This window comes from Bos indicus, chromosome 5, assembly GCF_029378745.1.
Source record: "Bos indicus isolate NIAB-ARS_2022 breed Sahiwal x Tharparkar chromosome 5, NIAB-ARS_B.indTharparkar_mat_pri_1.0, whole genome shotgun sequence".
In the NCBI taxonomy this organism is placed as follows: domain Eukaryota; kingdom Metazoa; phylum Chordata; class Mammalia; order Artiodactyla; family Bovidae; genus Bos; species Bos indicus.
Window position 1 is genome coordinate 32,171,127 of NC_091764.1, and position 13,301 is coordinate 32,184,427.

The following is a 13,301-nucleotide window of genomic DNA, read 5'->3' on the forward strand; positions in this document are numbered from 1 at the left end:
TTAGTTTACACTTTTTATTGTATATAATTGATTTCTAAATTACTGTGTATTGGCCATCATGGAATGGTTACCTCCAACTTATTCACACATTGTCAAATTGGGAGCAGGAACTTCTATCTTCCCTAATAAAGACTGAAGAGAAACTGCCTTTTATCACAAAATGACATATCCACTAACAATTCAGTTTACTAAAAGAACATCTTTTTATGGCTATTTTCCACCTCTTAAGGTCTCCTCAAGTTTAGATGTAATTTCAGCATTATACCTGATGTGAAACATTTGAGGGTTAACTCAGGTTCTCACTTATAGTGACTATTTTTTCTTACCAAGGATGCCTTTCTCCAAGAACAACCTTCTTTAATCTGTCAGTTGTTAGCAAATATTTTTCTTGCATCTGATATTTTCCTTTTTATTCACACTTTCCTGAGTATTTTATGATTTCATTACTCTTCAGATCCCCCAGTATTTTATTGAAGCTTGATTAGAGCTCTTAACCATATGATATTATATTTAATTTATAAAATATGCCTGTCCTTAACAGTACTGTATACTCTATCAGAACTTAACAGTGCTTAAAATATATTTTTTTAATATGCAGATTCAGTTTTTTAAAGATTTCAGGAACTTTGAGGATTGTTGTTCAGTCACTCAGTTGTGTCCGACTCCTTGCGACCCCATGGACGGCAGCATGCCAGGCTTCCCTGTCCATCACCAACTCCCGAAGTTTACTCAAACTCATGTCCATTGAGTCAGTGATGCAATCCAACCATCTCATCCTCTGTCATCCCCTTCTCCTCCCACCTTCAATCTTTCCCAGCATCAGGGTCTTTTCAAATGAGTCAGTTCTTCACATCAGGTGACCAAAGTTTTGGAGTTTCAGCTCAGCATCAGTTCTTACAATGAATATTCAGGACTGATTTCCTTTAGGATGGACTGGTTGGAGCTCCTTGCAGTCCAAGGGACTCTCAAGAGTCTTCTCCAACACCACAGTTCAAAAGCATCAATTCTTTGCCACTCAGCTTTCTTTATAGTTCAACTCCCACATCCATACATGACTACTGGAAAAACCATAGCTTTGACTAGATGGACCTTTGTTGACAGAGTAATGTCTCTGCTTTTTAATATGCTGTTTAGGTTGGTCATAACTTTTCTTCCAAGGAGCAAGCGTCTTTTAATTTCATGGCTGCAGTCACCATCTGCAGTGATTTTGGAGCCCAAAAAAATAGTCTGTCACTGTTTCCATTGTTTCCCCATCTATTTGCCATGACGTGATGGGACCAGATGCCAGGATCTTAAGTTTTCTGAATGTTGAGTTTTAAGCCAACTTTCTCACTCTCCTCTTTCACTTTCATCAAGAGGCTCTTTAGTTCTTCACTTTCTGGCATAACTGTGGTATCATCTGCATATCTGAGGTTATTGATATTTCTCCCGGCAATCTTGATTCCAGCTTGTGCTTCATCCAGTCCAGCATTTCTCATGATGTGCTCTGCATATAAGTTAAATAAGCAGGGTGACAATATACAGCCTTGATGTACTCCTTTACCAATTTGGAAAGTCTGTTGTTCCATGTCCAGTTCTAACTGTTGCTTCTTGACCTGCATACAGAGGTCTCAGGAGGCAGGTCAGGTGGTCTGGTATTTCCATTTCTTTAAGAATTTTACACAGTTTGTTGTGATCCACACAGTCAGTCTTTGGCATAGTCAATAAAGCAGAAGTAGATATTTTTCTGGAACTGTCTCACTTTTTTGATGATCCAACATGAGGATTACAGACACTTAAAAATATAAATGTCCTAATTAATATTTTTCATTTATGCAGTGACCTGCAAGAGGAAACAGTAAATTAATATTCATTGAGCACTTGCATATTGCAGATATTCTACGTGGTTTATGTATATATTTTTATATAAATTATATATTTTTGATTGAAAAATTTTCTCCTAATCTTCACAACTACACAGACAAATATAGTTTTCTTCATTTTACAGATGAGAAAACAGGTTTGTAGGAGTTGATTTTTAAAGTTTTTTCATGGACAGCATTAAATAATGTAGAAAGTTGGAACTCAGATGGTCATTTATTCTATTATTCCTTCAACATACATATATTAAACAACTGCTATGTGTTAGGCAGTGTCCCAGGAAACAAGGATGTAAAATCTCTGGAGTTACGGAGTTCAGGAACAAATGCAATTTCAAACAGGCTGATGTGGGAAGAGTTACTGGAGACTTCACTATGGCTGCAAGAGTTGAGACTGATCTTGTTGGAGCAGTTTGTCAAATGGAGAAATATATATGAAGACTGAATTCCAAAAAGAGCACTAGTAGAGTCTTAGAGGCTTAGGAAACGACAGTATATTTGGGAAACAAAAGTTGTAAGTGGGGGTGTAGAGTGTTCTGTAGGGGAGCAGGGGAAGATAACAGTATTTAATTGCTCAGCAGGTAAAGAATCCACCTACAAGTGAAGGAGACACAGGAGATGCAGGTTAAATCCCTGGGCCAGGGAAGATCCCTTGGAGGAGGAAATGGCAAACCACTCCAGTATTCTTGCCTGGAAAATACCATGGATAGAAGACTCACAACGACTCAGACATGACTGAGCACACGGCATGAAAATGGCAATATCATATGGAGGTTAGAAAGAGGGGATGGAAAGTGACTTCATGGTTTCTGAACTATGGGGTTCAGTTAATATTGTTAACTATGGAGGAGATTAAGACAAAGAGCCATGGATGCTCCTGGGGCACTGATAACTGTGCAGACTTCTCACTGTTCTTTATCTTTCACTAGACCAAATCTAAACCAGACTTCCACTGAAAAATTCTCAAAACTCTGCAGAACAACTGCTTAAATGCCCATGTGAGACAGGAAGTTCCTCTAGCTACCACTTATGGTTCTCCTGACCTTAAAAGAAATTGAAAGCCACTGCCCACCATAGCAACAGGCTTCCCTGATAGCTCAGTTGGTGAAGAATCCACCTGCAATGCAGGAGACCCCAGTTCAATTCCTGGGTTGGGAAGATCCCCTGGAGAAGAGATAGGCTACCCACTCCAGTATTCTTGGGCTTCCTTTGTGGCTCAGTTGGTAAAGAATCCACCTGCAACGTGGGAGACTTAGGTTCAATCCCTGGGTTGGGAAGATCCCCTGGAGAAGGGAAAGGCTACCCACTCCAGTATTCTGGCCTAGAGAATTCCACGGACTGTATAGTCCATGGGGTTGCAAAGAGCCAGACACGACTGAGCCACTTTCACTTCAGTTCACTTCACCATAGCAGTATTCCCCAGGATGGACCTCCTTAAGTGCCTTGAAGCTCTATTTTAGTGTCGGGTTTTTTTTTTTTTTAATTCCTTCACCACCTCCTGCCAATTCCACTCACAATAAAAAATGTTAGTATTCCTTCAGGGTAAGTTCTGGTTACTCATATGGCCAGAGGCACTGCCTCCCTGGTGATTCAGAATGTCATCTTTCAAACCTACGTCATTAATATTGCTATTTAGCTACTTATTGCACTCTCCTTCCCATCCCAACTCAGTTCTCTGTGTTCTTGGGTCAGTTTATTCTCCTTCTAATTGTGATGGAAATATTGGAGTACAGATCTGGAGAAAATCAACAGGGAGGCTTCTTGGCTACTTTAGGCATTGAGGGTTTTGTAGGCTTTAAGTTACTGAGTAGCCCAAGAAAAAAAAACTTACCAAGTAGTCCACCTCAAACATGAGACCTAGCATTCCTCAACAGAGTTGGGAGCCAAAACCCCAGATAATATGAACTGCCTGGACTTCTTTGAGATATCTTGGGGGTAGCTATAATCTCAAAAGGTCACTCGCAGTGGAATTGGGTGCTCAACCATCACTCACCCACTCTCCATAGGAGACATTTTTGAGGAAACAAACACTTCTGCAAGATAAAAGAGTATGTTCATATTCAGTTTAAAGAAGACAAGTCTACAGGACTTTAGTGACATGAAATCTCTAAATCACAAGTTTTCACCCTTTGTGAGTTCCAGCTGCTTTTGATTAAACTGTGGACTTTCCAAGGAAATAGCTCTGACACACACAGTATTTCCTATAACATTTCAGAGATGAATGGACATTCTGAAACATCTATTGATTCCCCTGGGTCCATGAACCCAATATGAACATATTTACCTTAACAGTTTTCACCCAGAAGACATTTTTCTGCTTTAAGGTCACAAAATGAGTAATCCAAAAAGCAAAGAACTATAGTATACAGAAGAGGGACTAGGCTTCAAGCTGTGTAAGGGCTGAAATTACTAGAGAGACATTTTATTTAAAGCAACCCTGCAAAAAACAGAGGCTGAAGCTTTCTAAGAGAAGAACTTAACATGATTTTAAACAAGGCTGGTGAATTCCTTTACAACATGAGTGAACCAACCTCATCCCTAAAACAAACATACTCTACAGAATAAATAAGCAATACAATGCTCTATTATACTTTCTTTCCTGTAGTTATAAAATGATAGGAAGGCAACAGAAACATACTGGCTTAATTGTTGAATTATTCAAAAGTGTCCTGGCCCCTCTGTAAAAATGACAGGAATCAGAGTCTTACTTTATAATGAGACATTTTCCCACCAGTCTAGTCTACAGTAGCACACTTTGTTCACTGTGCTCCGGTGGTCATGGAATGTAGACATCTCTCAATTCACTAGCACTGTTCTTTGAGAATTCAACATATGTTTATCAGCAGAATTCCTCACTCTCTCAGGATTTGTCAAACACCACTGTGGCTCACTTCCTTTGTGTTATAACCACAGCTCTATCATACTTCTTTGTTTATATTTCCATGTATGTGATAATATTACTAATAACTGGGACTTTGATGGGGTCCAATAAATAACACTACTGCTTCCTTTACTTCTTAATCAATTGAGAAAGAAGGTAGCACCTGAATATGGGGGGTAAAATATCAACTTTATTAATACCAATACAGAAATTTGAGCAATTGGACTTACTGATGCAGAAACACAGAGTTAGACAGACTTATTTCCTTGTTGCTGGCAGCTACAACACTGCCTCACCAAACAGAGGTGGAACCTGCCCTTAAGAAGGTTACTTACTCCAAAGCGGAAGTCTAGAGGAAAGAGACAGACACATGTGCGCAGCTTTCCTTCTAAAATCAGGTAACCACTCCATCTCCCCTCCATGAGATGGTGTGAATGAAGGAAGAGTGAAGGGTCAGGTGTATGTGGCTACAATAGTTTCATTCATGTGGAAAAAAACATCAGGAATATGGAAGCTGTTATTCCTCACACACCCCTAACCATGCCTAACAGTGTGTTCTCCTGCCCCATTAAGTCTTTGTTTAACCAGGGATAGTGGTGTATTAAGACAATCCCATTTCTACCCTCATGTGGCTGCTCCTCTGATGCAGGTTCTTCAATGAGATTAAATCACATCATTAAATTACAATAATAAACTTGAGGTTTAAATGTGATGGTGGGTGTAAACTATTTTATAAACTAGTGTTCATTTAAATGAGATTACAGACCTCCCTTGGGCTGCAAGGAGATCCAACCAGTCCATTCTGAAGGAGATCAGTCCTGGTCAGTTCTTTGGAAGAAATGATGCTAGGGCTGAAACTCCAGTACTTTGGCCACCTCATGCGAAGAGCTGACTCATTGGAAAAGACTCTGATGCTGGGAGGGATTGGGGGCAGGAGGAAAAGGGGACGACAGAGGATGAGATGGCTGGATGGCATCATCAACTCGATGAAAGTGAGTTTGAGTGAACTCCGGGAGTTGGTGGTGGACTGGGAGGCCTGGCGTGCTGCAATTCATGAGGTCGCAAAGAGTCGGACACGACTGAGCGACTGAACTGAACTGAACAGACCTCCAGTCTTTACATAAGAAACCCAAGGAATTATGAGTGGTTATTTAATCTCTACACACTTGGCAAAAGAAACTCCTATGATCCTCTTCTGGTTTAACATGGAAATCTCACAAGTATGTGTATGTTTTAGAAAACAAAGAGATACTGATCTATATATTACCATGGCCATAATTAAGACCTACCAATCAAAATTACATTTTAGAGGTTCAAGATTAGCTTTATAGCACATAGCAACAATTTCTGATATCCAGTCTTAGAAAATTCTTTGCCCAAAATAATATTTGCAAGGACATCTTTTATGTTATAGAATAATATGAGCTTATTTGAAGCTAAAGGAGAATTTAGCTTTATTTTCCTGCTGGTATTTCTTCAATTATTAATAGTTATAAGAAAATGTGATTTCAAATCAAGGTGTTAGAATTCAGTTATTTATCATAGACAAAATTAAAAATCTTAAGAAACTAAAAATAAACACTATTAAAAAGTGAGAACAATATAAGCTTACTAGTAAGTGGAATACATGAAATGTAGTTTCTCACCTATTCGATAAAGTGCAGTACACACATAACTTAGTGCCTGCATGCTAAGTCACTTCAGTCATGTCTAACTCTTTGCAACCCTATGGACTGTAGCCTTCCAGGCTCCTCTGTCCATAGGATTCACCAGGGAAGAATACTGGAGTGAGTTGCCATACCCTCCTCCATGGGATCTTCCCAACCCAGGGATCGAACCTGCATCTCTTTTGTCTCCTGCATTGGCAGGTGGGTTCTTTACTACTAGCACCACCTGGGAAGCCTGCATAACTTAGGGATATTATTTAAATAAACATTTATCACCCATGGTATAGATGACAGAGAACTAACAAGGCCATCATACAAAACTTCTCTTCCAGAGTGGCCCACCAGGTCAGACCATCCTCTCTGGACAAGTTCTTCAAACACCATGAGTTTCTCTGTTATTTGTCACAGTAATTAAATGACAAATATCATTACCAGCCAAGCAACAGAATGAGGTAGGATGTGATTTTCAAGATATTATTCTTGCATTTACTTATACAAATGTTTGACTGGTTAAGTCCTGACTAACTCTTGTAGTTAACAAGACACCAGGTATCACAGAATATTCTAAGGAACAAGCCACAAATAAATATTTGTACTCCTGCAAATCATAATGACTCCATAGGTTGAATTTCAGTTTCTTCTTGTCTGAAATGTAGCTCACTTACTTCACTTGCCGACTCTGACCTCAGTTTCAACAAGTCCACTGCGCCCATGATTCAAAGCCACTTCTTGGATTCAACAGTTCTTTATGCCCCTCCCTACTCATTCTGGGCCCCCAAGAGAGGAATTTCTAGGGGATCATTCAAAGCAGCTATGATGGGAATGGCCTACTGCCCAAACACTGCCTGGACCTGTCAGGAAACACCTACAGGGATTCCAAGAAAGAAGTGGCAGTAATGGCATAGGTATGTTTTAAAATTAAGTTAGGTACCTGAAAGATTTAAAGACATGGACAGCAGAGAGAAGTTCAACTGGAGGTAGCTCAATGACAGACACCCACCACCAGAGATGAGAAAGGGAGAGAGAGAGTGAGAAATGGAAGTAAGTGGAAAACCATGGGAAAGACAAAAAGAGGGGAGAAATTGAGAGTGTGTATAAAAGGGAATGGAAGAAGAGAAAATGAAGAAGAGTGACAGGCAGAACTGAATGTTGAGAACAAACACACTGTCTATAAAAATCTGAAAGTGAAAGATCTGTCCTATATATCCTAATTCCAAAACAGGATGAAAAGTAGGAGATATTTAATATGAACATAATGACTTCCTAAAAATCACAGTGAGAATAGAGCATGAGAATTCTGGATGCTTGTTCTCTGATGACAGAGAAAAGAACAAGATTTACTCTCTATTAGTAAAAGGACAGCTTGAAGTTATCTGAACATCTATCCAAAATGATTGAATTTGTGCCCTGCTCAGAACTTCCCTGTTCTCAGAGGGATAGTTGGATCCTTTTACCCAGTTATGTATTGCCCTAAATTCCCACCCCAGCAGGAAAACTGTCTCCTATTAGGAAGCATGCCAGAGCTCACCACCAGGCCCATCTCCAGCATGCCTGGCTGCTGCTGCTGCTAAGTCGCTTCAGCCGTGTCCGACTCTGTGCGACCCCAGAGACGGCAGCCCACCAGGCTCCCGCGTCCCTGGGATTCTCCAGGCAAGAACACTGGAGTGGGTTGCCATTGCCTTCTCCGATGCATGAAACTGAAAAGTGAAAGTGAAGTCGCTCAGTCATGTCCGATGGGTGGTTAATGCAGCAGCAGCAACCACCGGGAACCTGAGACTGGAAAGAAGGATGATTGGGAAGAGCTGAGTGTGATGTTTCAAGTTATGCTAATCATTCTCATCTAAGGGATAATCCTGAGAGTTGGCATATTTTTCTCTAAAAATTCAACCCATTCATTGTTTTAAATAGATAGTATACTTGAGCTTTTTCCTTTCCTAGAAAAATACATCTTCAAATGTCTCTCAAGTGCACCTTCAATATGATCTATGAACTAACAGCTACCACCCCCTCCTCTGAAGTACTCCACTCCTCTGTTTGGCATGGGTTCTAGAAAACTATCTTGTTTTTTCTCCTCAATTTGATTAAAGACTAACCCTCCCCGGTCCCAGACCGGAAACAGATACTTGACTTGAGCCTGAGTAAATTAAAATAAAGTATAACCACCCTGCCTTAATTTTTGATATTATGATTCCATGGAGGCACCTATGGTGACCCTGGCATTTTCACTGCCCTATACCATTGCCAATTACATAATGTTTACTTAAGTTACAAAACATTTACCACCACTCATTTATCTTTTATATTACATCCACTAATATTAGGTGGGTTTCTGTAATCAAGTGAGTACCCTGCATTACTCTACAGCTGTCTCTCTTGTACTTTTCCTGTCCTTTGTCCTCAAGTGGATCCACGCCAGCGGACCTAAGGAATGGCAGCACCGTGACAGAGTTTATCCTCGTGGGCTTTGAGCAGAGCTCCCCATCCACTTGGGCATTGCTCTTTGCCCTCTTCCTAGCCCTCTACAGCCTTGCCATGACCATGAATGGCCTCATCATCTTCATCACCTGGACAGACCCCAGGCTCAACAGCCCCATGTACTTCTTCCTTGGCCACCTGTCCTTCCTGGATGTCTGCTTCATCACCACCACCATCCCACAGATGCTGGTCCACCTGACAGTGAAGAACCATGTTGTCTCCTTTGTCTCTTGCATGACCCAGATGTACTTGGTCTTCTGTGTGGGTGTGGCTGAGTGCATCCTCTTGGCTTTCATGGCCTATGACTGTTATGTTGCCATCTGCCACCCACTTAGCTATGCCCAGATCATAAGCCAGCAGGTCTGGGTGAGCCTGGTGAGTATTGCCTGGTCCTTTGGGCTAATCAATGGCATCTTGCTTGAGTATATGTCATTCCGGAATCCCTTCTGCAGAGACAACCATATAGAAAACTTCTTCTGTGAGGCCCCCATAGTGATTGCTCTCTCCTGTGGAGACCCCCAGTTTAGTCTGAGAGTCATCTTTGCCGATGCCATTGTGGTGCTGCTCAGCCCCGTGGTGCTCATCGTCATCTCCTATGCCCGCATCCTGGCCTCCATCCTGGGCAGGAACTCCTCCTCTGGTCGAGGCAAGACCTTCTCTACTTGTGCCTCCCATCTGACCGTGGTCATCTTTTTCTACACCTCGGCCATGTTCTCTTACATGAACCCCCGCAGCACACATGGTCCTGACAAAGACAAGCCTTTCTCCCTCCTCTACACCATCATCACCCCCATGTGCAACCCCGTCATCTACAGTTTCCGAAACAAAGAAATGAAGGGGGCCATGGCGAGGGCCCTTGGGAGAAGCAGCCTTTCCCAGGCAGAGTCTGTCTAGTGGGAAGATGCCTGGAGGGGCAGCTTCCTCCTCCAGTCCTGAGAGTTGGATAACTTTCCTGTGCTGAGAGGCTCCAGGAAAGAGCATTCATAGGTTCCTTGGCACCAGCATCAGGCCTGGAAGATCCTATTGATATCTAATGCTCATCTATCTGATGTACCTTTAAGCACTGTGTTCTCTTGGACCTTTTTCAGGAGACTTGGAGACCTTTCTGAGTAATTTTCTTCTAAGTTCTCACAACAGGATCTATAACACATAACCACACTTAATTCCATTTCATTTTCTTTGCATAGACTTTTATATGCTCTTCTCAGTTCTGCCTAGGCATTTAGGAGTAAACATTTTCTTTCAACTTAATCTGTTTTTCTTTCTCACACTTCATTCTCACTTCCTGAATCTGCCCTCATCCACTCTGCTTCTATATGAGAAACAGTAGAGGAAGAAAAAAGAAAAAGGTTATTAGGGAGCAGTTGACACCAAAGAAGTTAGAGAAAAGAAAAAGAAAAACGAGGCATCATCAGCCTGAACTTTACCTTGTTTGCCTCCACTAGCCCAGGAGAGGGAATATGCAGCTGCGTTTGTTGTTATGTTTACGCTTCTGTGTGTTAGGGAAGGGCAAGTAGGAGAGGCCAGGTGTCAAATCTCTTCTTCCTCAGTCCTTTAGTTTTCTTAAGTACATGACTATTTAATATTTCTCTTCAGATTCAAGTATCGGTTTGGCCAAAAAGTTTGTTCAAGTTTTTACATTATGGAAAGACCTGAATGAACATTTTGGCCAACTCAATAGTGAGTACCTCTACCAAGCTTCTCAGACTGCCGGTTTCCTTCCCTTTTACCCATACTCCTAAACAACTCCCCTTTCCCTACTGCCTATTTTTCTCAACCATCTTTCATTTCATTCCAATTCAGTACTATTCCACCTTCTTCCTTATGGTAAATGGGTCCACTTCATTCCCTATACATGAAATCTCCACACTACCTCCACCACTGCCGATGACTTTCTTAACTTGCAACCCTTCCTCTCTTGGCTTAGCTTCTCTTCTTCATGAAACCCAGTGTCCCTTGAGAGGGCATAATATTCTCAGCTGTTCTCTTTCTTTGCAAACTGCATCCTTCTCATGCTCCTTTCATAACAGATAGCAAAGAAAGGGGCATAGGCCTGTGCTGTGTTTTCTGATGCTACTTCCTTGAGATGAAAGCACCTCACTTGGGATGCTCTCGAATAGATATAGTAATACAACCCTTTTCACATCCTGACATCACATACTAACTACCCTTCACCCCACAAAGCTCTATTCCTTTGAGTCCAATTGGTGATTATCTAGATAACAGAGAACATGTGAGACGCACTACTCAGTCAGCAAGGAGACACCACTGTCACCAAGAAGAAACAATAAACACAGAACCTAAACATTTACATTACCAAAGAAAAACTACACCTAGGCAAAGTGAAGCAGGCAAGACAGACTTTCTTTAAACCTACTGCAGTAGGGAGACTAATTCAATGCTGGTCAAACAAGTGGCTGGTGAGTTTGTATGAGCTGCAGTAGGGGGATCTTGGGCCTGTGAGTGGCAATTGCCCTTAGCCAGAGTACTTCGGAATGACAGACAGCACTCACTATTAAGCACTTAGGTTTTAACAGATTTAAACTTCACAAAACCCTTTAATAGTATTACCTCCATTTTGAGAAGCAAAACTGAGGACCATAAAAGTTAATTTGCTCAAATTTACTGCGCATTTCAAAAGGCTTAGCTTTTTCTAACTGGGCAGCACTTCCAGAGCATGCACTCCTTAAAAGGTAATCAAATAACTATCCCCAAGAAAGGGGCAGTCTTTATATTGAGGAAGTGATACTAGAATTATGCCTCAAAAAATAAGTAGTGAATTAAGATCAACCCTGAATATTCATTGGAAGGACTGTTGCTGAAACTGTGGGCCACCTGTTGCGGAGAGCAGACTCACAAGAAAAGACCCTGACGCTGGGAAACACTAAAGGCAAAAGAAGACGGCAGCAGAGAATGAGATGGTTATACCATCACGAACTCAACGGACATGAATTTGAGCAAACTCCAGGAGATACTGGAGGAGAGAGGAGCTTGGCGTTCTACAGTCCATGGCGTAGCAGAGTCCTCACGATTTGGCGACTGAACAACAAAGTGAATTAAAAGACTGAAAATGGGTGTGGCATTGGCACGGATTTAGAATTCCAGGCAAAAGGAACTGCCTGATTCGTCATTGAAATGGTGTGTTCAACGTGGATGACAACAGGCCAGTATGGCCAGGAATGCTGAAAAATCAGGCTGCGTGACCCAGAACTGTCTTCTCTAGCCAACGCACTTTCTGGTTCACGGTCCCGAGCTCCGAAGAGCCCCGGCCTCAAACGGGAACCTAGGCATGGTGGGGGGCTGACCTTTTGCGGAAGAGAAGCCGCCGCCCTGGCCGCGTTTCCCCCGCCACAGTCTCTGCCCTGGTCCCCAGTGGCATAAGAAGAGCCCACAGGGTCCGCGAAAACTCCTGTAAATGCATTAACTAAAAGCCATCCCGAAATGCGCATCCCTACTCATCTCCCAATGCGAAGCCACTAGTCGCCGGACCGCACGACCACGCTCTAGGGTTACCACACCCCGGCCCAGGGACCGAAACTGTGGGAGGGACCGCCAGGAATTCTACCTAGAGTCCCGGCTCAGCCCGCCCTCAGCTGTAGCCCGGCCCTAGGTTCCTTTCATCTAAAGCCGGCGCCATGTTTCCCAGCCCGCTTTGGCGCTGCACCACTAAACTACCCAGCAGGCCTTGGAGCCCTGACCTGATTGCAGCCGCCGGAAGGGGTGGGCGTGGTCCGCGCTACGAACCTGCGGCCAATCAACTTTCCCCAGCCTCTTAGATCGCCGCTATAGCAACCAGTGAGCGCCTTCTTCTTAGCCGCCCCTCCGGGGCTGGGGAGCCCGAACCAGACCACTCTGGGAGATACCAGCTTTTCTGGGAGACTCCGCAGCCGCCCGCCCGCGCTGGTGACGCGGGCCTCAGGGTTAGGATACCCTCCCAGCTGAGTGCATTTGTTTAAATGCCACGCCCCTTTGACGAAGGATGAGATGGGATGGGGGCGGAGCAAAGCTAGAGGCTGGCTTAAGTAGGTCTTTGCCTATCACGTGAAATCACTTTAGCGCCCATCCTAGTCCGCGGATCTGTAACCTCGTTCGTTCCAGGAGACTTCGCCCGTTTCAGAGTTGCGTAACTTGCGTTCCTCTTCCCTCCTTTGGGCAACGGCAGTATTCTCTGAGCTTCCTTACCTCCCTTTTCAGTTACAGACTCCAGGAAACCTTCCTTGTTCCCTTGACCCTTCGGAGTTCACTGGACTTTCTTTACTGTCCCTTCATGGTTTTTTTCCTGACACTGTACTGTAATTCACTTTTCTGTCTTCCCCACTATTCTGAGATTCATTTTTTAGTTCATAGCACATTGCCAGACTATAGGTGGTGCTATAATTCTGTTTCCTCAGTGAAATCTTAAGCAGACTCCTGCTATAT

At 42.8% G+C, this 13,301-nt stretch overlaps 1 protein-coding gene and 1 long non-coding RNA gene across 3 annotated transcripts; one reads left to right on the plus strand and one right to left on the minus strand.

The window, feature by feature from the left end:
• On the minus strand, positions 1-12,898 carry LOC139183100 (uncharacterized). Of its 2 annotated transcripts, none has more exons than XR_011566576.1 (3): positions 12,581-12,898; positions 3,691-3,892; positions 1-1,822 (listed from the first exon to the last, which is right to left on the minus strand). It is a non-coding gene; the product is annotated as an uncharacterized lncRNA (long non-coding RNA). The 2 variants fall into 2 exon arrangements; XR_011566575.1 differs by having other exon boundaries at positions 12,627-12,860.
• On the plus strand, positions 7,356-9,776 carry OR10AD1 (olfactory receptor family 10 subfamily AD member 1). The gene is made up of 2 exons (XM_070788540.1): positions 7,356-7,384; positions 8,810-9,776. The coding sequence occupies exons 1-2, from the start codon at positions 7,356-7,358 to the stop codon at positions 9,774-9,776; spliced, it is 996 nt and encodes a 331-aa protein (XP_070644641.1).
• Positions 12,899-13,301: the final 403 nt, after the last annotated feature.